At 32.2% G+C, this 22,707-nt stretch overlaps 2 protein-coding genes across 2 annotated transcripts; both read right to left on the reverse strand.

The window, feature by feature from the left end:
* Window positions 1-1,021: 1,021 nt before the first annotated feature.
* Window positions 1,022-10,311, reverse strand: LOC132745234 (uncharacterized). Its single transcript, XM_060734090.1, has 6 exons — window positions 9,859-10,311; window positions 9,024-9,149; window positions 8,278-8,467; window positions 7,977-8,146; window positions 1,741-1,863; window positions 1,022-1,183 (listed from the first exon to the last, which is right to left on the reverse strand). Exons 1-6 carry the CDS (start codon window positions 9,976-9,978, stop codon window positions 1,022-1,024), a joined length of 891 nt encoding a protein of 296 aa, XP_060590073.1. The 5' UTR covers window positions 9,979-10,311.
* A 5,558-nt stretch (window positions 10,312-15,869) lies between these two features.
* On the reverse strand, window positions 15,870-22,435 carry LOC132745231 (tripartite motif-containing protein 2-like). Its single transcript, XM_060734086.1, has 7 exons — window positions 22,277-22,435; window positions 19,525-19,810; window positions 18,707-18,793; window positions 17,925-18,008; window positions 17,443-17,559; window positions 16,921-17,046; window positions 15,870-16,216 (listed from the first exon to the last, which is right to left on the reverse strand). Exons 2-7 carry the CDS (start codon window positions 19,786-19,788, stop codon window positions 16,160-16,162), a joined length of 735 nt encoding a protein of 244 aa, XP_060590069.1. The 5' UTR covers window positions 19,789-19,810; window positions 22,277-22,435; the 3' UTR covers window positions 15,870-16,159.
* Window positions 22,436-22,707: the final 272 nt, after the last annotated feature.

Raw genomic sequence — 22,707 nt, forward strand, 5'->3', positions numbered from 1 at the left:
GTCATATTTATATTATGCTATGTTATGTGATGTGAAAATGTCAAATGATAAGCCATGCAAAAAGGCTGTGTAATATTTACTGTATAAGTGGTTAAGTTAGCGACACCGAAATATTGGCGAATTTGCAAATTGACAAAAATCGCCAAAAATTTCCTCTAGCGTAAATATCAACCAACCTGTCACAAAATTCTACCTTTTGCACAAATTGCTAATACTTCCTTAAACAAAATGTCTGAAAATTTTAAATCTGCAGTAACTTTTCAACATGCTGAAATATCCAATTATACAGTAATATTGAATGCTGTGTGATATGTCAATTGATGTACGTGTATAACATACCATATAATAATCTGTGTTATATGCCCAATAATAAAATATGTTGTGTAATATGTATTATAACATGCCATGTAGTAGAGTGTGTAATGTGACATTTAATATCCAATGCATTAAGTTGTGTAGCATGAATTACAACAATATTATAATATACTATACTGTTAATGTAATATACTATATATGCAATACAGAATATCATCAGTTATAAAGTAAAAGACATTGAAAAGGTCAAAATGCCTAGTAAGCTTATATGACCAAAGCAGTAAGGCTATATCAAATGTCAAATGTCTAAAAATTATAAAAACTGCATGCATGACTCCTTTCCTTTGAGAAAAAGAAATAAAAAAAATCTTTAAAGCTGCAGGAGTCATGTTTAAGGATATTATAAATGTTGGGTTTGTTCACTGAAAAATTGACATACAAACATGCAGTATTATAAGAAATGTTCTACTGCAAAATCACAATTTTTCGCAGGACACAAACTTTCGTGGTCTTCATGGGTAAATCAATTTACGAGCATAAAATCCATGGAAGTTTTATTTTGACTGCTGTAGGATTATTTTGCATAACATAATTTTAAATCCTTTCACACATACAGACAAACCACAAATTTAAGAACCCAGAAAAATGTCCTTTGTGACAAAACCACAAAATTTTGTGCCCACAAAATTAAGTGAATTCACAGTAACTATACAAGGCTTACATCTAAGCTAGTAGTTGGTAGTACATCAGCTGATTCTGTTCTTGTATCATCTGAAGCAGCCTCTTTATTTTTCTTATGTGAAAAAGGCGGTACAAAGTATTTTAACTTCGGAGCTTTGGGACCAAATTGGAGATCTGGGATGATTGTCTATAAAACATGTTAAATGAGAGAAAAGTGTGTCACAGGATTTTATGAAAATATTTTACAAGTTTGTATTTAAAATATATTATAAGAGCATAATTATTGTAAATACCAAAAGTAAACCAACTGTTGTTAGGGCATTTAAACTTGAAAGGAAATATATGAACATCTTCAATACAACAAAAATGATCCTCATTTTATACAAATTAAAGGATGTTTTTCAGGTAAGGATTCAAATATTCAATTCAAATGTCAATTAAAATATTTGCTACCTTGATTCAAATCAAGTGAATAAGGATTGAATATTTTGAAACAACATATACAAAAATATGCAACCATTGCAGAATTACCAAAAAGCAATGGAAGCAAAGACAGTTCAGGTAAGTGGCCAATGTTTAATTTTTGCACCTATAACTGTAAGCTTTAAATTTGAGAAAAGAAAATTAAGCACTTCTTGGACACAATGGGCCTTTTAAAATCTTAAAAGTTTTCATTATTTCTGAGTTTGTTATTTTGAATTATTTTCTATATACAAGTTTTAATCTTATATGATAAATGCTTACAAAAAGTGGTTTGTGATCTCTGTTTAGTGCATGTAGAATTCTTCTTGATTCTAGATCTGTCAACACCTCTCTGGCTCTTGTCTGACTTGGTCTTTCTTGTATTTGCAACTTCTCCACAATATCCTGTACATAATTACATAATATATATATCGTAACTTTTCCTCTACAATAATACAATAGATTGTTTACAGTAACCTTTAAACACTTCAATAATTTTTATCATATGCCTTTGATAATAAATTAATCATTTTCCATTGAAGATATATTAAAATCTGATTCCATATTCACATTTGTATCCATAGCACTTTCACACAAAATTTGCTATTTATCTTAAAGCGACTTGACAAAGGTTTTTTTAAAAGGGGGAATCATTTTTCAAGATCACTTTGAGATAGGTCTAGACCAGTGTGAAAATTTCCAATCAATTGCTTGCTCTGCTTTTTTCAAAAATATGATTATTATTATATTATTATTATTCTAATTTTGAAAAATGTTGAAAAAAGTATGATTTTTTATGTATTTCCGAGTATTTTAGTTATTCATTTTATATGCCTTTCTGTTTTATTAGTGCCCAAGTTGATCTTACTAAGAAATTCAAATTTTATGGTTTTTTTTTTAGACTTTCAGATTTCAGTGGAGTTCCTTTAGACACATTATGCCTAAAAAATAAATAGTTATTTCTTTCTTTAGAAAAAGCAAACATGTGCTTAATATTGTTGTTGTAATAGATATAGAAAATGTGAGATGTTTATACCTAGTGCTGATAGTGTAACAGTTTGTGATAAAGGTAGCAAAATGTTACCAAAGCTGTCATTTGACTTTCATACAAATACTTATAAATCATTATAACTGTACTAATTTCATAAATATCTTACCTCTTGCAAGGAAAATAACTCTTGTGAACTATTGCTGGTGTACATATCAGTGAGGTAGATTCTAGTCATTTCCTTCATCGCTGCTCTATCACACTTGACTTCATACATCAAAATATAAAAGAAATGTACAAGTTATGGAATGTCAGACGTTTCACTCCCAAGACGTTTCACTATTGAGACGTTTCACTCCCAAGACGGTTCACACCTAGACGTTTCACTCCCATTTTGTCAATTGTATGGACGTTTCACTCCCAATTTTTAGAGATGTTTACAAGGAAAGTTAACAAAATTTTAATTTCATTAATATCAAACAGTGTAAAAAGGAAATTCATTTTAATGTTTCATTTTGTTGATTTCAATGGTATTGTTAATACAAATTATTAGAAGATTACTCATTTAATTATGGGTTGAGTGATAAGAGGTGTAAATGAAAGACAAATTTCTGAAATATCACTTTTATTATAAGTGTAACAACATGAGAAAATTCTATATATAGTAATTTAAAAAAAAATAGAATAACAAAGACATATTATAAGTATCAGTTTAAATATTGAAATCACTACCAGAAAAGTAATTAATATTATTCAAAAAATAAAAAATATCAATATATTAAATATATTGACTATATAATGATTATTTTTTGTAAGTCTTAAACAATGAAATGCGAAACATGTGTATAAGATAAATTATTTTTTAAAATTATTTTCTTCATCAATTTATTAAACAGTAGCCATTAAGGTGACAACAGACACTTTCCGTGGTACTCACATTAATGTCATTTAAACAAAGTTATTTTAGTAATAATTGTTATTTATTTAATCTTTGTGCATTAAATGTCGTTGATTATCATAAAAAATAACATATTTGAAAAAAATGCCTTTGTAAATGATTGATTTTGAATAAAAATCCTAAAATTTTAAATCGTCATATCAAAGTCATTTTTTAATTTTTTGTCATCAAACTTTTTGAAAATAACCATACTTATATTATCTAGGGAACCGTGTCTCAAATTTTTTCTATCTTTTCTCAAAAAAATATTACGTAACGTCAAACATTTTATGCGACTTTTTTCACCATACATATTACGTAATTAAAGATAATTAAGTCGCCTATTGAGCAAACAAAAATCCCTGACACGGTTCCCTCCGTAAATGAATTTCCTTTCATGTGCTTTAAACCGCATGTTAATTGCTTGATTATTAAAGAAGTTATGCCGATTCAAAGTTAGTCCGACCCGCATCAAACGAAGTGTCATAAATCGGCTGTTCTCTCTCGGACCCCTACGTTTCACGCTAAATAATTGCATAATACACAAATATCGCACCAGAGAGGGTCACAAGTTGCGGTAACATACTCTAACAACATTTATGACCCAGTGACATCTGACCAATTAAAAAGCTGCTGATTAATATCAGTTTATAGCTGAAATTTCTTCAATTCTTAACGTGATTTACTGATCGTCTGGTATCTATCTCACATGTCACGTGACTATCGGTAAAATTTGAGGCACTCAGTGGGGGGAAATGGAACGCATTTGCGCACCGCTAGCGGGGTATTTAATTGTTTCCTTTTTGAAGTTTATTATTATTATTCTCATTAGCATTATTATTGTATTATACCAGTATCACTCTGCCTGTGTATTCGTGTATGAAATTCCGTTAAAATATAAAATAAAATAACAAAAAAACTAAGCTTGTGACAGTCTTTTAAAGTCCATGGTAGATGTACAAATAAGCACGGGATATTATATATTTTTTCCACCAAATTGATAATGCTTCACATATTTTAATAGAAATAAAAGGTATTACTAGATCATTATGATCTGGCCTTCTTGACTTCTATTATGAATATCATCTATGCACGGCATAGAGATCCAGTTTCTACCGGGATAGACAATAAATTTCATACTTTGTCCCAGATTTATTAGTACTGTGTCCGATTTACTGGCGAAGAATTTATTTTCACTGAGAATATATTTTAATATCTTTTTTTTTATTTATAGAGAAATAATCATCCTTAGACAATCTAAATGGTTTAGAAATTTGTCAGGGACACCTTTCCACAAGTCACATAGGCGTTCACATATAAAATGTTGTCTGTTTTTGTTGTTGTTTTACTTGACATTGTTAGAAAACGAGGTTGAATGTAAAGTAAGCCCTTGAATCCGTACAAAAGTCTATCAACTCAACGTAATATCTATCAGATTAACGGGACAGACAAATTATTTTTCACACATTATGGATATTTTAGCAACTACATTTTTAATCAACCCCGTGGTCGTGCGATTTGCCGCTATGCTTAATTATTTATGTTTCATACATTATGTTACGTACATTGGCCGACAATTTCTTAATTTATAAAAAAGGCTAAATGTTGAGATATTCATAAAAGATGTACGTTAGTTGTACGATACATGTATTACGAGAAGTATGGACCAGTATGGACCTGTAATTCACGGATATATGGAACTACCGATTTCCCTCATTGATGCCTCAACAGGGGGCGGAGCGTTATCGATAATTGACAGGTTACGCGAATAGCAGATACAAATAGTATAGGTTCCGTTTTAAAACGTTTAAAAACACATTTTTTGGACTAACTGCTTCCAAAATTAAATCACAAATGTGTTCAGAAAAGGTTGATAAATCTTCTTAGCAAAAAATCTCATTTTAGGTATTTTCAGAGATAATTGACTCCGTTGTCACCTTAAACAAACCTAAGTAATTGTGGTGTTATCCCATCGCCTAATTAATTGTATAAACACTGAGACTATCCACTACAGTTTGACACCACTATTTGACACAGTTGTATAAACACTGCACTAAGTATCAACAGTTTACTAATCAGTTGTTTATTGGACCATTAAAATATTTTTTGACAATAGCCAATTTAAACACAGAAACTTCTCCATAAGTTTTGTTTATATAATAATGAATTTTAGTCACAAAAAATGATTAAACATGACAAATATTGAAAAAGACCAAAGTATATCATAAGTATCAAAATAATTTTGGTATAAAAAGGGAGTGAAACGTCTTCAAGTCGTTTCACTCCCATTTGGGAGTGAACCGTCTTGGTGTGAACCGTCTTGGTGTGAACCGTCTCAATAGTGAAACGTCTGTCTACCCAAGTTATGTTACAGATAAACCTCTAAATAAAGGACATCCATGGGAGAGACTGAACATGGCCCTTATTGACAGGATAGCTTTATTTAGAGGTAACAATGTACAATGTTTTTTTTATCAATTAGGGGCTGTTGAACAATGGCCAATCTATATTCACAGGTGGTCCTTAACGCATGTTTAACTGTAATTTAAAGTGCTATAAAGTATCAAATACATTTGTTATTTCTCTCCTGTATATTTTGTTAGAAGTCATTATTATGTATATGATGTAAATGCAACTACAGGTAGCCTACTAAACGAGCTGTGGCAAAACTAGAACAGCCATAAAATCTATAAAGACTTTACACAGACTTTTAGGTTATCCTGAAATTTTTGTACCTGAATTTCTGAGCTTATATGAAACTATAAAGGCCCAACCACAACAATTCAGGTAGAGCATTGGATTAGAAATCTAGTATGACAACTGACCTTGTACATTGAGACAAATGATCATTTGCCTTTCACAGCTAATTCAGAAATCATGTGGGATTAGTACAGTAAAAACTCTGAAAACCGGACCCTGTCCGGACTTGACCAAAAGTCTGGTTTTTAGAGGATTCCGGTTTTCAGAGGTTTTATACATTATTGATTATTATGATGTGTTTGAACAATGACTTTGTTCAATCATTTTGTATTTACTTTTCAGCACTTTTTTCTTGGTCATATTTTTTTTTGCAATAAATGTCTTAAGTAATTTTATTATGCAAATCCATGTTCAATGTATATAGTTCAGAAAATCAGAAATTAAAACAACATATTGTCTGAAAGATATCTTTTTAATTGGCTTTTGAAATATGTAATTAATGGAATTTAGTATTAATATTTTGCATATATAGTCTAATTAATATTCAAACAAGGATAACTTCAAGGTCAAAATTTTAAGCAAAACAGGAATCATTTAACAAAAATTTCTCAATACTGCTAGATATTTTATATTAAAAAAATCACACAACAAATTTACAACATTTTGAAAAACCATGCCTATACAGGGAAAGACACAATTATGATGGAAGAGCTTCAATTTAATTGCCAATAAGAAATTAACACACACTGACAAATGTTTTCACACCTGCAGAGATAAAAAGAAGGTGATCATTAACTGGTAATTGAACTTGTCACCAGTTGAGATTATGTTTTAATCTACATAGACAGTTGACACTTAAAATTGCTGTCCGGTTTTCAGAGGATTTTTTATGCATGTTTAGCATTAGAAACCATAGAAAATTGTCCGATTTTCGGAATTTAGAGGTTCCGGTATTCAGAGGATTTTTTTCAATGAACATATAAGGAGAATTTACGGGAATTTTAAAATGGTCCGGTTTTCAGAGGATTCCGGTTTTCAAAGGGTCCGGTTTTTACTGTAGTCAACCACTTGTAATTACAGGTTAGTTATCTAGGAAAGGTAAATGATTATGATCTATGATCAATTATCTATTTAAATCAGTGTAAAAGCCAGAAACAAACAATCTATAAAAGGAGTTCAAAGTCCAAATTCATTAAACAAATAAAGGACCTTATATTTTTTAATATTACCCTGGTGATTTGGTAAAGTAAGTGGACTTTTTTGCTATAAATTTGGAACTATCCTTTGTTAAGTTAAAGGATAGTTGTATAAAAATGATTCAATTATGCTTTCACCAGTACTGAAAGTGTTGGATGAACAGATTCTATATTGATTATAGGTGTGTCAATTTTGGAACATGTATTCAAATAAAATGGAGGCCTATAAAAAAGTCCCACCTCCCTATTTTCTTTTTAACCCATAAGATGCTAATTTCTTAAATGTACATTTCCATCTTCAATTTTTTTAAACTGTTGGAAATATCAACATAAAAAGTCAGTGTTAGTTTGCCAACAGTAAACAGCCTGGTAAAACTATAGGAACGTTCAGGCTGGCCTGGGTCTAAACTAAGTGATAAATGCTAATTGGTTCCAGCAAGATACTGGTTAACAGTCCTTGTATAAGGGGAGTGGTGGCCTAACAGTAAAGGTGTTTGCCTGTCAACCCAGGGATCATGGGGGTCAAGCCAGTTATCGGTCAGGACCATGTTTTTCTTCATATGACATCAGTACTGGTTCCAGGAAGCGAATTCAAAAGTGATTAATTAAGTTGCAAGACCTTGGTTTTCACAATTGAGGTTAAATAAATATTGTTTAAACCAGTCTGTATATGATATTAAAATTAAAACAGACTTACATTTCTGCCTCCTGTTGTTTTCTGCCTCTTCAATAACATATTATTTTCTTTATCAATTTCAATCTTTCTTTTTAACTCACTAGACATTTTACCACACATCTGATGTTGCCTAGTAACACACACTCTGCTACTGGCCTCTGGATTAAAATCGCAGGTCCTATATTGTTGTTCTGAAAATGTAAGAATCAGTGAAAAAAAAAAGATATTTGTCTATTTTGTGATCATAATTTCTGCAAGCCTCTAGAGGTACTTCTTCAACAGAGTTAAATCCTAATTGTTGTGACTGTGATAATAAACCTACCTGTACAGGAGTGATTTGCCTTGACCTCCTTATGATGCAGCAGTGACCTCAAATGACCTTGACCCTGACCTTTATCATCACTTATTGTATTAATATCATCAGGTGACTCTGACTTTTCATCTTGAATAAGTAATATTTCACTTCTTCTCAGCTGGTCTTCTGTTTGATTAACTACAGCTTGCATTCCACTCTGAAATGATATTTTTTTAAATTTATGTAAGAAATTGTTCCATGTAATATGAGTGAAATGATAGACATAATGGACTCTGAATAATTTACAAAGAAGAGCTGCAAGTTGGAGAGTGAATCAAATTGAAATTGTTTCAATAACTAACTAACATATTAATTAACATGTAGCTAGAAATGTATCCAAGGGATACCAATACCCCCACATGCCACAGTTTTGTCACAAAAATATATCTGGACCATATCTCATGTCAAAATATGATAATTTTTACTAAATCAGTGGCCGTAACTAACGACACAAGTCAAAATATTTCACTGTTTTGCGGCAACTTACAATGCTGTTCACACAACCCTGGCTAAAATTGATGCTTAAACTGTTCATTTTCAATTTAACTCCAAATATATTTCTTTATATATTTGCAGATTTTCCATTTTCAATGTTTCACTTAATCTATGCAAGAATTTCAAATTTGATGTTCAGGGCTTTTTAACCATAGTGAAGCTCCTTTAAGAAAAACTTCATAAATGAACCTGAAGAATTGCGTAATTGTGGAGCTTACCTCAGGACAACAGGTTTCTGGTTGAGTCTCTATATTGGAGGATATATGGAGGCGAGTCAGAAAGTCTGACAACCAGGAAGGTGTGAGTATGTCAAGCATGGATTCCTTCATTGTTGAAAACAGCATCTAAAATAATGAAAGCATTACCCAAATACTTTAATAGTTTCATTTGTGAAAACTTTTTTTTTTATAAAATGAGAGTAAACATTTTGATACTGATTCCATGTAAGAACTTTTGGACAGTCTTTTTGGGATTTCTTAAGTAATAAGAACATGTTAATGTGTTGATTTAAAGATCTGATGCATCAGAACAGAAACACGAGCAAAGTTTATATAGAACTATATTGATCATATAATGTTAAGCACCAACTGTGCTTCAGTTAGGAAAAGCCTAACATATTGTAAGTCCAACTAAATGACGTACTATGCAATGAGTTATTGTGCTATGTTGTGTATGGGCAATATCTCCCCTCTAGAAGGGAGATTCTGACCAAGAAAAAAAATATATCAGAATCAGCTTTGGCACATCTATATAATTATTTTGACTAAACAAATTGTGCGCCAGAGCTTTTTTATTTTTGAAACGATGGTGTAACCCTTGTAGAGACTGATATCATATAACGTAAGATCAGATTGTAAAAACAGTCAGACTCGCAGTCAAAATATTGAGACTAAACTAGGAACAGTTACAATGTACATGTATATACATGAATATGTATTGATCTATTCAATTTGTATTTACAAAAAAAATAAAAAAAATAAAAAAAAATAAAAACTTCCAATATAAAAGCAAAGCAAAAACATATTTAGCTTGCATATGCATACAAAAACTAACCTGGACACTGTTGACACAGTTCCAAATTGTTGACCCTGATACAGCAGCATCCTGCATTTTGTCTCTTTCATTTTGATTTTCTCGCCCCCTAGAATACGGATGACACCTGGTCCTCTCCATTACTTTCAGCTAAAAGTTAGTGTGTCATCTCTCTTAACCATCAAGTCATTTGTTTCACTTTTCTTTTCACTTACAATTTATCACATTTGTATTTCATGTTCTATCTTGTACAGTTAAATTTTGGGCATTGTCATTTTTTGAAAACAACTCCACGGAAAATTTAACTTTTTTTTCTTCTATATTTGCAAATATTTGGGAAAAAAATACATGATAAATAAGAGGTGTTTAGATGAGTTAATAAACTATCATATTTGTTACTTCATGACATCTGAGTAATTAGCTGCAATTAACTGATAAACTTTAGTGAAATTCTGAAAAGAAAGCGAAAGTAGAAATTATCGGAATTATTTGGATGAATATTTCCCATCTTTCACGGTACAAAATCCGTACTACGGCGTTAATATTGTTACGAGCCAGGCGTAACGAGAAAGAAAAGCCAGCAACAAACTTGTAACAATAACAAATTTATTACATAAAAATTAATAAAGAAAATCAAAATAACAAATTATGTGTACAAATACCTGAAGTCCAAATATAAATGTAAAATCTAATGTCTAGTCTGATCCTGGAATGATCCCTTTTTGAATAGCACAGTTAAATCCAAGAACACTTTAGAATAAATTCCCACAATAAAATTCACAAGAATAAATTTAACTATTTTAAAATAATCCAAGCTCCAATAAATCACTTAATATCCAAGTTGAATAATACTCCAAATATATTAATGACTTAAAAGGTAACTGATGACTTCAAAGATCACTGATGACTTAAAAGGGTAAAAGTAATGAAAAATGTCACTTTATATATATTAACTAAGAAAATTCCAGAAAGGTCTATTATGTTCTAAAGTAATCATAATCTAGCAACTTCAACAATAAAGAACATTCCAGAAGTTTCTATCTAAATATAATGCATGAGTTTTCTACAACAGTTAAGAAAGTTCTAGTACATACATGTAGTTAATGTTCTAAAAATAGAACAATGATAATATTGGAAATACCAACTGGTCAGATATAAATTATATACATGTAATATGTTGCATACATAACACTTCCCCTCTTCAAGAAAAAGAAATATGAATGAAATGAATATTTCTTTTACATAAATTCAAACAATGTAACTTACAAATAACATAGGAGAAATGTAAAACAATTTTATACATTCATATATATGTGTATTACAAACAATAGCAAACAACAACAAAAAAATAACCAATCATATCATATAAATGTTAAATTTAAAATACTGCAAATAACAGTTTTAGACACGTGAAAGTGCATCAGGGATCAAATTATCTTTCCCTTTAATGTGTCTAATGTCAAGACTATATTCTTGCAAAAATAAGCTCCACCTCAACAACCTTTGATTTTTGTTTTTAAGTTTATGCAAGAAAGTGAGGGGATTGTGATCACTAAAGACAACAACAGGCAACTTTGAAGAAGTTAGATAAACTTCAAAATGCTGAATAGCAAGAATAAGAGCAAGGCACTCTTTCTCTATAGTAGAGTAATTTTTCTGATGTTCATTAAACTTTTTAGAAAAGTAACAAACAGGATGGTCAACACCATTGTTGTCTTCTTGGATCAATACACTTCCAGCACCTATGTCACTAGCATCTACAGCTAACTTAAAGTTTTTATTAAAATCTGGTGCCAAGAGAACTGGTGCACTCTTAAGTATGCCATTTGACACTTGTCATTCCAATTGAATTTGTTTCTTTTCTTTAGCAAATTTGTCAATGGTTCTGCAATAACCGAAAAATTATTACAAAATTTACGATAATACCCTGCCATACCAAGAAATCGCATCAGTTGTCTTTTACAAGTAGGCACAGGAAATTCAGAGATAGCTTTGACCTTAGCTTCTATTGGTTTAACTTTACCCTGTCCCACTACATGTCCTAAAAATGTTAAAATTGCATGACAAAATTCACTTTTTGCAAGATTAACTGTCAATTTAGCATCACTAAGTCGGTCGAAGAATGCTCTTATAGTTTTGAGATGTTCCTCCCATTCATCAGAGTAGATGATTGCGTCATCAATGTATGCGTCACATCCGTGTAAACCAGATATAACCATGTTTATAAGTCTCTGAAAAGTTGCTGGTGAGTTTTTCATACCAAATGGCATGACTTTATATTGATATAAGCCATCTGGTGTTACAAAGGCTGATATTTCTTTAGCTCTAATCATGTAACTGGAATTCTTGCCAGATCCTTTTAGAAGAGCAACTTTGTTACATACTTTGCTTTTCCAATTTGTTCAATAAGTCATCAATTCTTGGTATAGGAAATGAATCAGTTTTTGTTACAGTAGTTCACTTTACGATAATCTGTACACATCTATATGTTCCATTGATTTCGGTACAAGAATACATGGAGAGCTGTAATTACTTGACTTGGTTCAATAAATCATTATCTAATAAATACTGAACTTCTTGTCTTAGGTACTTTTTTTTACAGGATTGTTCTATATGGATGTTGTTTTATTGGTTCAGAGTTTTCAAGAATGACGTCATGATGTAGTTTATCAGTCCGTGTGGATATCAGGAAAGTAAGTGTTCATATTCATAAATAAGCTGTTTCAGTTCATCTCGTTTTGACGGTTCTAAGTGAGCAAGTTTTTCATCCAGACTTTGCAGAATATCAGAGTTTTTCAAGCTTTGCTGAACCAGGATCAGACTTTTCAAAATTTTCATAACTATTAGATTCAACTGAACATTGATTTTGTGGAACAGAGTTTACAAAAGATATAGGTTTACTAATTTTGCTATCTCTGTCAAAATATTCTTTTAACATATTTATGTGACACATTTGTTTTTGCTTTCGCCTCCCAGGAGTATTAATAATATAATTAAGGTCACTGACTTTCTTTTCAATAGTATACGGACCAAAGTATCTTGCCTGTAATGGTTTTCCAGGTATAGGTAAAAGAGCAAGTACTCTATCACCAGGGTTAAAACTTCTTTCATGAGCATTAACCTTGATTTCATTTTACTTTGTGTCGATTTTAAATTAACCCTAGCTAAATCACATGCATTAGTCAATCTATTTCGAAAATCAGATACATACTGAAGCAAATTTAAAGATATGTCATCTTCAGACAGAAATTTCTCTTTAAGAAGTTTTAAGGGTCCTCGGACAGTGTGACCAAATACTAATTCAAAAGGGCTGAAGCCAAGAGATTCCTGAACAGATTCTCTTACAGCAAATAACAATAAATGGATGCCTTCATCCCAGTCTTTTTCAGTGTCAAAACAATATGACCTTATCATATTTTTCAGAGTCTGGTGAAATCTTTCTAATGCACCTTGACTTTCAGGGTGATAGGCTGAAGACCTATATTGAGTAATTCCTAACTCATGCATGACCTGCTGGAAAATACCAGACATAAAGTTTGACCCTTGATCAGACTGTACTGATTTAGGTAAACCAACAAATGTGAAAAACTTCACAAGAGCCTTGACAATAGTTTTGGCTTTAATATTTCTTAAAGGAATAGCTTCAGGGAAGCGCGTAGAAGCACACATAATAGTTAATAAGTACTGAGAACCTGATTTAGTTTTTGGTAATGGTCCTACACAGTCAATAATTACTCTACTAAAAGGTTCATCAAATGCAGGAATAGGCTGTAAATGAGCTTTAGGTATTGACTGGTTAGGTTTTCCAACCATCTGACAAGTATGACAAGATTTACAGTACCTAGATACATCTGCTTTAAGGCCAGGCCAATAAAAATGATTGAGAATTTTATGGTAGGTTTTATTAACACCTAAATGACCTGCCATGGGTGTTTCATGAGCCAAGCTTAATATTTCCTTGCGATATGATTTAGGGACCACAATTTGGTGATTTACAGTCCACTCCTCTTCAGCAGGGACATCGGGCGGTCGCCATTTTCTCAATAAAATCCCATTCTTTTCATAATAACAAACAGGGACTTGTAAAGCTTCATCTTCACTAAAAGCCTTTTGAAAAAGGACTGAAATCTCAGGATAATTTTGTTGTTCCTGGATAAGCTGTGACCTTGACAGCGTGTTATGACCTTGATCTTTAGATCTGGGTGTAGAAAAGTCAGATATTGAAGCATCTGTCTGAGTTTCAGGAAGAGTAGGAGTGAGAGAAAAATTTATTTCATTATCAAAAGACTGACCTATAAAAGTATCAGCTAAGTCAATATCTGAACAATAATTGTCTTCTTGAATGGCCTTCTTAGCCATAGCTCGAGTAACTGCACATGAAGGCTAAAGGTCAGGAATTTCCTGCTCAATGGGGTCAGGTATCTGATCCACATAAGGAGTGTCAGTTACAAGTGGATTAACCACTACCTTATCTCCAGCTAAGTCATTACCTAGCAATAAATGAACACCTTTAAAGGGTAAGAAAGATCTTATACCTACAGCCACCGGCCCAGTTACCAAATCTGAGGACAAATAAATATTATGGAGAGGGACATTAGAAAAACCACACTCTACACCCTGAATAAGGACACTAGATCCAGAAAAAATGAATAAAATGCATTCTACTTACACATGTACTTTTAAACACAGAATCTTATAAATGTTGTTGCTTTATATTTTAAAAAAGCCAAATAATCTTCCGATTAAATAATTATTATTTGACATTTACTATTATCTACATATTTGATATTTCAAACATTTCTCTTTTGCAAATTTGGCCTTTTAAGATATAGTATTATAATATTGATAATATTAATGATGTTAGAATTGATAGTTATAATTGATATGAATAGAACTGACGATGGTGAATTTGTGATGATATAGATTTATTTTATTTCTTAATTTTATTATAGAACAGAACAGAAATTTTATTCAAGATTTGTACATGGTACATCATCTTACAATTTGTACAATTTAAATATACTATACAATAGTCACATGACATTTAATGTACATAAATATAGCTATAGATCTTAACATACATACTGTTAACAATGAAAATATAGATAAAGAATACAACATGAAATATTCTATTTACTTCCTACATATAGTAACTTACACACGCGTGATAGATAAAAAGAGCATGAAAAATGTATAGCCATTCCTTGAAAATATTAAAAGATTTTTATTTATTCTATACATTGACAAAGTGTATATGACCTACAGATGTACCTCCCTTATTTATAAGCTATTAATTCAGATTTTACAATGTTAAAAATAATTTAATAACAAAAGTTATACTAAGAAAGTACTTAAATGTGTCTATCTCAAAAACATAAATAGCTAGTACTTATAAGCATGTATAAAGACATAACACCAGCTTTAACCAGTGTGTAGAAGATTCTTAACAAAATATTAATCATGTACACTAAAAGCAATCTATTTAAAGTTGCTAACAATGTTTTTTTTTTTAAATTTAATTCTGTCCTATCCAGAATATTTAAATATGCCTAGTAAACAGAAGTAGACTTGAGAAATATACAACTGACCGTTTAGCTCAGAATTATATGAGACTTTTTATTTACATACAATGTGTAATATTATGTGTAACAGCTGCTTATTTTTGTCTGGTTGGCAGTGGTTATCCAAGCGATTAGTTATCATGAACAATCTTCTAAAAATCGTCTAAAAGTATAAAAAAGCTAGATAAACAATTACATAATAACTGAGAAGTATGTTATAATTACTTTTGGATTAGAATGTTAATACAATTTTAAACTAACCATTATGTTCACTGTATTGGTTATATCATGCTTTAAAATATTATAACAGGTTTTTGCTACAATCCTTGTCATATCTGGCTTGGTGGACAAAAAGCCATGACTTATCTGTATCACTTAAAATGTGTTTTCCTTGAAATTGCAGACCTTATCAGCATATATCTGTCTATAAATGTCATATTAGACATGATAAAAGATTTAATGATAAATCACAACGAAAGTGACCTGCGCCGTTCGGTAAACAAAACGGGCCGTCCGATTCACATACCAACGCTCTACGTATTGAGCTAACCGGACAGTGGTTTTGTAGATTTCAAAAGATTCCATATAGACATGTATGTAGGTGAGGTCATCTACATGTAGAAGACATTTCCTCAGAAGTTATATCCAGTATGATTGCCAGTTTGTAGATTGAAAGGCAAGTTTGTTGCACAAAAATGTATAAAAAATGTTTTGCTTGATAGCGTGTCGTGTTCGTGTCTATCATAAAACTATCAACAGAGCTAAGTGCCTTTTATTCCTTTCGTATTTCTTCCTCTTTTCAGCCAGCCGAAACTTGTCTGTAAAATTATATGTACGAGCGAATTCAATTGCATGTCAGCTAAATTGCATTTATAATATAATTACAAATGAACAATAGGGCCTTCGACATTACTTCAGTTATGAAACAAAAGTATCATTTTTTAAATATATGTGTTAATGGAATTCAACTCAGGTCCAAAAATGAAAGAAAAAAATTGGCACTTAAAATGGCAAGGTATGCACAAGATATTAAAGAAAGATATATGTACTCGAATCTTTCTGTGCTATTCCTGTTTGAGCTTTAAGTGTTTAGTCATTTTTAAGAAGTAAAATGATTAATTTTAAAAAAAGGATTGAGCGAATAATCTGAAATTCTACGTACAAATTATGGGTCAAGACCATCAAATGGTGAACAAATCGGAGAAAACGTCAGGGGTCTCCCTTTAACTTCAAAAATAGCTCAATTTTGGTACCTAATTTATTTACTAAACATGTCACCTTTATTCATTTGACATTTATTTACAAAATGAAATTTCAAAAACGTAAAATTGCTTTAACGCGATTACTTTAAAATTAAGTAGATCAGCTAAAACATGAACCTTTTGTTCCTCCCCGAAAAAAATAGTTTGTTAAAAAGCGGCAGAATAAGAACATTTGAACTATTTTTAAGGACGAATGACACAAACACTGAAATCGTTGTCTACAGTAACAATTAAAATTAAATAGTACATTTTTGACACACCTGAAGTAATCTGGAAAAACATCTGCAAAAACCTTCAATACATGTTGCGCATCTATGTACTATTTGAACAACACATGATGACTTCGCCAAATCATGCACAGTTTTCTCGGGGTCTTCCTTTTGCGCCTGGATACGAAAATAATAAAAAAAAAGGTGCAGCATCATTAAATAAAACAAAAAAAAAAACACAAAAACAAAACAAAAACAAAACAAAAACGGTATGCTTCTGAGAGTAGGCTATACCGTTCAATTTATCTATTTTTAGAACAGACACAATTGATTTTCTGATTGATGCATTTTTTACTTGTAAAGAATTTCATCTTTTGAACCCTGGGTTGTTATCTCTTTTCAAATTTCAAAACAGTTTTTATTGTTCAAAATTTCAATTATCACTTTTTCCTAGATATTTGCTATATCGGAATAATATTGTTTTTTTTTTAAATGAAATAAAAATGATAAATTATTCAGTGCAAAATCTGGCGATATTTCCTGCATTTTTATCGTACAAACATGTCTACCTACCTTTGAAGTTAAATCATCAACAGCTCTTTCTAAATGGACAATCGTGTTGTCCTTTGTTACCATTTGTGCGGACAGTTTTGCCGTGATGGTTCTTTCTATTTCCAAATCAGTTTTGTACTAGAATAACACGTGTTAAATTAGCAAAATCGTTGAATATTTGAACACAGGTATGTATATGAATATATAGAATAATATTTTGATAAAGGTCTGCTTAAATTATCATTTCCGCCCTATCTATATTCTTATAGTTGCGGATGAATTTACTTCATACAATGCGATAAAAATACATCATTTTGGAGTACTCGACTCATCTGGCAGGAGTGAAAAAAAAATCGGCATGGGTAAAACTACCGCAAACCCCACTATCACCAGCATGAACACATCATACGTTTTTAAAGAAATAAAAAGGAGGGTACCTGGTTGGTTATTACAACACAAACTGAATGGTTTTTTTATACATTAATTATATAAAATATATTAACCTGCTCTATCTGGCGACGTAATTCAATGACAGCAAAGCGAAGATCGTCGACACTAGCTTTAAGGTACACACACTGATTCGCCTCCTAAATAAACCATTAAGTAAAAGTCGATAAATACTAAGCTACAAAAACACTTCATTTTTATGTATAGCTAGTTTGTAATGTGTCTTTATATACGAGTATGGGTACAGAGGAAAGAAACACGTATATGTTTTCCACAGCTTTAGTCCTTTTTATACGCCCTTTTGAAAAATGGATCTTAGGTCTTATCATAGTTCCCCCTGGCGGACGGTCTGATGGGCGGGCGGCGTCAAAATATTGTCCGGAGCATATTTCCGATCCACATAGAGTAATTTTAATGATGTACATAACTATGAGAAGTCGTGTAGCGCACATGAATCAGGTCTCTAGGTCAAAGGTCAAGGTCACACTTAGAGGTCATTGAAAAACGCTTCTTCTTCATGCATGGAGGGATTTCAATATAACATGGCACAAATGTACACAATTGCAAAATTTAGGTCTTTGTGGTCAAGGTCACATGAAGGGGTCAACGTTCAGATAAAAATATGAAAATGTGTATTCGGACCATTTAGTCATCATTTATTGAGGGACTGAAACACAAATGGTCATATTTATCATGACTACTGTTGTGAATTTGTTTAATATATGCAGGGTCAAGGTCACTTAAGATGATTTCTGAAATTCTGATGTTATAGTCCACGTGGGATGGCCACCCCGTACAACCAACAATGTTGATTTCAGAAGTTCAGAAATATACATACCGAAATGGCGACAACATGAGCCATATTGAGATTATATCCAACTTGTGCTTTGTATAATCCTGCAAATATTTCATTTGTCGGTAAACCCTATAAATATATATTAAATAAAACTGCCATCAACACATTATACATGTATCAAGAAATAATAATATCATAATCATGTTATCGTAAAAACAAGGTTAACAGGCCGTAGTACGAACAAACTGACCAATTCGATCACAAAATTGTCAATTTGCTATAGTCAAAATTATTGTCTGGTGGGCCTTGGAAGGTGACTTTCTAATATGATCCTAAAGACAAGTTCAAAGTGAATATCTTCAGTATTTTCAAAGATTAATGTTGCATGTAAAAGTAAGTTGTTAAGTTTAATAAATTCATAATATATATAGTGTATTCTGGTTGGTTATTTATCTCGTGCGCACGACTTAGTTATCTCGTTCCCACGACTTAGTAACTCGTGGCCACGACATAGTATCTCATGCCAACGACTTAATTATCTCGTGACCACGACTTAGCTATCTCGTGACCACGACTTAGTAACTCGTGGTCACTACATAGTATTTTGTTGCCACGACTTAGCTATCTCGTGGCCACGACTTAGTAACTCATGGCCACGGCATAGTATCTCGTTGCCACGACTTAGCTATCTCGCGGCCACAACTTTGTTACTCGTGGCCGCGACTTAGTAACTCGTGGCCACGACATAGTATCTCGTGCGCACGGGATAAATAAAAACACACTATGTCACCTTTGAGCCGCCGTACAAAATGGATAGTTGGTTTGAAAACTACTAGTTCAGATATCGTTAGATTAATTACCTTTATAATTCCCAGTAAATTCTTTACTGGAAAATTAGTTTGAAGGTTATAGTCACCATTTGAATCAACGTCAATTCTAGTCCGACATACAGGACACCAAATCTCCGAATGTGACGTCATAATTTGGTGTTGTATAGTGACTTGTATACAGTCTTCACAGAATGTATGAAGACATTTTAGTACCTTCGGCTCTTGAAATTCTTCCATACAAATACTACATGTCAGAAATTCCTCCAAAATGATTTCTTTGATAGTTTTTGACATATTTAATTGAATTCTAAATGCCCTGAAATTATAGTAAAACTAAATTGATAACCAGTACTTAAGACGTTACAATAAGATGTTACAATATCAATGTGCTTATCATTGCGGGTAACTTTTACCTATTATTGTGGAGTAAGTAGATTTTCTAATTGAGAAATATGCCAAAAAGCAAAAATAGTCTTTGCTTAATTGTCATTGAATAATGAGTCTGATTCCATTTTTAAAAATAGATAGGGAAAATTCAGCCAGTGAATATGATACTATACCTTGTAATAACTGCGCATGCGTAAATTATATTCATTTGCTCAAGCGCAGTTAATTGTCTTTAACCCATTACTTCATGAGCATTTTGTGAATAATGGCTGTTTTCATTGAAAAGTCTCCCGTTACAAGTTCAAATTGCTATAAAACTATAAAAACTGCTTCAATACTAATCAAACTTGGCACAAGTATTGACTGGACCATTGCATTTGCAACAACATGCTCACGCTTAAATTTCCTGTTACCATGGCAACGGGGGGACATCTCAAAATTGCCAAAAATCACTATTTTGCGTTGATTTTTTCCTTCAAAATTGATTTCAAAGTGCTGCAACTTCTCAATGGATTGAGATAGAATCAAATGCTTTTTAGCGTTGGTTACACGTTACCTTATGATCGATCTGGGGTCATTTTTAGCCTCTCACAAGTCCGAAATTTTCTTGGCGATGAGGGGGACTGCCGCCCCCTTCAAAACCCCCAAATAGAAGGGGGCACATCCCCCTTCTGGCAACCTCCTGATGTATGTTTTGGTTGGGGCCCGCGCCGAAAAAGTGGTCACTTTTTTAAACAACATTTCTCAATCAAATACAAGTGTTTGGGGCCTAAATAAGGCATTTTTTCAGCATTTGAGACACCAAAAAAAAGGGGGGGTGAAAAAGGCGTTAAAAGGCGTGTATATCGCGTAATGGGTTAATGTATGGTTATTGAATATAAGCCTGATTCTATTTTTGGATGAGGAACAGAGAATATGATTTTATGATTAAGTTCCGAACCATTGATTGTTGAAGGTATTTTAAATTTATATTTAAATTAAACTTTGCCCTGCGGGGACGTGAAGCGTGATTTAAGAAATAAAACGGCGGGCGAGGAACGAAAACACGATAAATAGCGGATGCGCAGGGCGAAGTTTTATTTAACTTTGCCCCGCGGCCCCGCTAATAAGGTGTTTTTGCTCCGCTACTTCGCAAAATATATGTTAAGGTCATTTTTCTCTTTGTCAAGGGAAGTAACTGCTGTTGATTGTCAAATATGCCTTACAGGGTTATTCTTCTTCATTTTCAATGTGATGTGCATAATTATGCATGCAATATTTGATGCACTTCATGGTGTTTTGTAAATAAACATTATTTCCTACTTGTTTCTAATATATAGACAAGTATGTATCTGTTTCGTCATTATATATGCATATGTTGACTTACTTGACTATTTTAAAGCATTTATCGGCACCTTAGTGCAGTAAGGTTTAAATCCTTATATACAATTCAATAGGAGTAAACCCGTTACTGCACTAGGGCGACGTTATCCTTTCCTAGTGCCTAATTTTTAGGACTAAATTATAGTTGTCTTGTTTTTCAGTCAATCCATCCGTAACTTCCATGATAAAATAAGAACCAAGTTTCCGTCAAGTTTACGTTATATAACCATTTCTTATTTCCGAGCAAGCGGGGAAATGTAATCTCTAAAAACGTAAATGTTAACACTGAGAAAGTGAAAAACTATTAACACCGGGAAGGTAGCAATGTTACACTGAAAACGTGGCAGATATCGCTACAGAATTGTGAAAGATGTTAACAAAGATTTTTGTGATGGACTTTACGTCACAGCACCACTGTAAAGTTCACAATGCAGCTCTCCAACTGCACTGGTTATGGAAGACCTCGGGCGTCCCTCCACGCATTATTTCAGGCACGAACGGACACTTAAGTAGAGCCATCGAGGTTCTATAGCTTCTTCACATGAAAAAATCTAGTGACTCGTGGGATTCGAATCCATACCGTGACAAACGCCTTTAACCACTCGGACACGGACACCCCCTTACAAAGATAGCAGTGTCAAACACAGATAATGTGTATACTGATCTTACTAAGTGGCAAAGTGTTAAAATTGTAAAAGTATGGTAAATGTCAAAACAGGTAGAATGCCGAATACCGATTTTTTTGTCATCAAGAACACGGTAAATGTTAACGATTTGTAAAGTTGACATTTCAATGGTATTTTAAAACTTCTTTTTTATTATAATCCATCTATTAGTCGTAAATATATGTAAATGCCACTATTGAAGTAATAGGTGTTTACGTTAAAACCTGAATGTGTTCAAATACCATTATGTAATCTATTGCTATTAATCTACAAACAGATAAAACACGTACTTAATACCCATTTATTAGGTGCTGAAATAACATGTAATCTGTCAATATACTAGCAGATAAAACAATAAGCAAATGTACCTGTAAATTGTTCAAAATATGGAATCTTTATGTTCCAGAATTGATTATAATCCTCAATCAACATTGAAATCGAAACAGAAAGTACAAGAATATTTCTTAATCCAATTTAATAAACACATAAAAGCCAGGGACGTTTCGTTATGCTTCGGTAACGTACATTTTAAAGTGTGGGTGATCACATTATAAATGTTTACGTAACATTTCTTCATCGCTAACGGTGTTTGCTAATTTTTGTTTTATCTTTTATTTTTAGGTATTAAAACCATGTTTTAGGTATATAGTTGCCTATTCCAATGGTATATAACTTTCCATTGTAGCTCTTTTACTTTTCCCGTTATGATTGCAGAAATTACTCTGTTAGGCAACATTTAACATAGATATGTGTCACAATCTCTACAAGCATCTTAGGAAAAAGTCAGACGATAAGCACC

Source organism: Ruditapes philippinarum, unplaced genomic scaffold, assembly GCF_026571515.1.
Source record: "Ruditapes philippinarum isolate M1 unplaced genomic scaffold, ASM2657151v2 ctg6023_1_1_1_1, whole genome shotgun sequence".
Taxonomy (NCBI): domain Eukaryota; kingdom Metazoa; phylum Mollusca; class Bivalvia; order Venerida; family Veneridae; genus Ruditapes; species Ruditapes philippinarum.

Bases quoted from the DNA above. Each gene is read 5' to 3' on its own strand.
- LOC132745234 (XM_060734090.1), bottom strand. From the start codon at position 9,978: ATGGAGAGGACCAGGTGTCATCCGTATTCTAGGGGGCGAGAAAATCAA. The intron at 9,150-9,858 runs GTTAGTTTTTGT...TCATTATTTTAG, and splicing joins ACTGTGTCAACAGTGTCCAG to ATGCTGTTTTCAACAATGAA. The intron at 8,468-9,023 runs GTAAGCTCCACA...ATATCATTTCAG, and splicing joins CAGAAACCTGTTGTCCTGAG to AGTGGAATGCAAGCTGTAGT.
- LOC132745231 (XM_060734086.1), bottom strand. From the start codon at position 19,788: ATGTCAAAAACTATCAAAGAAATCATTTTGGAGGAATTTCTGACATGT. The intron at 18,009-18,706 runs GTATGTATATTT...TGGTTTATTTAG, and splicing joins CTCATGTTGTCGCCATTTCG to GAGGCGAATCAGTGTGTGTA. The intron at 16,217-16,920 runs GTGTGTCAAAAA...ATAATTTTACAG, and splicing joins GTTTTTCCAGATTACTTCAG to ACAAGTTTCGGCTGGCTGAA.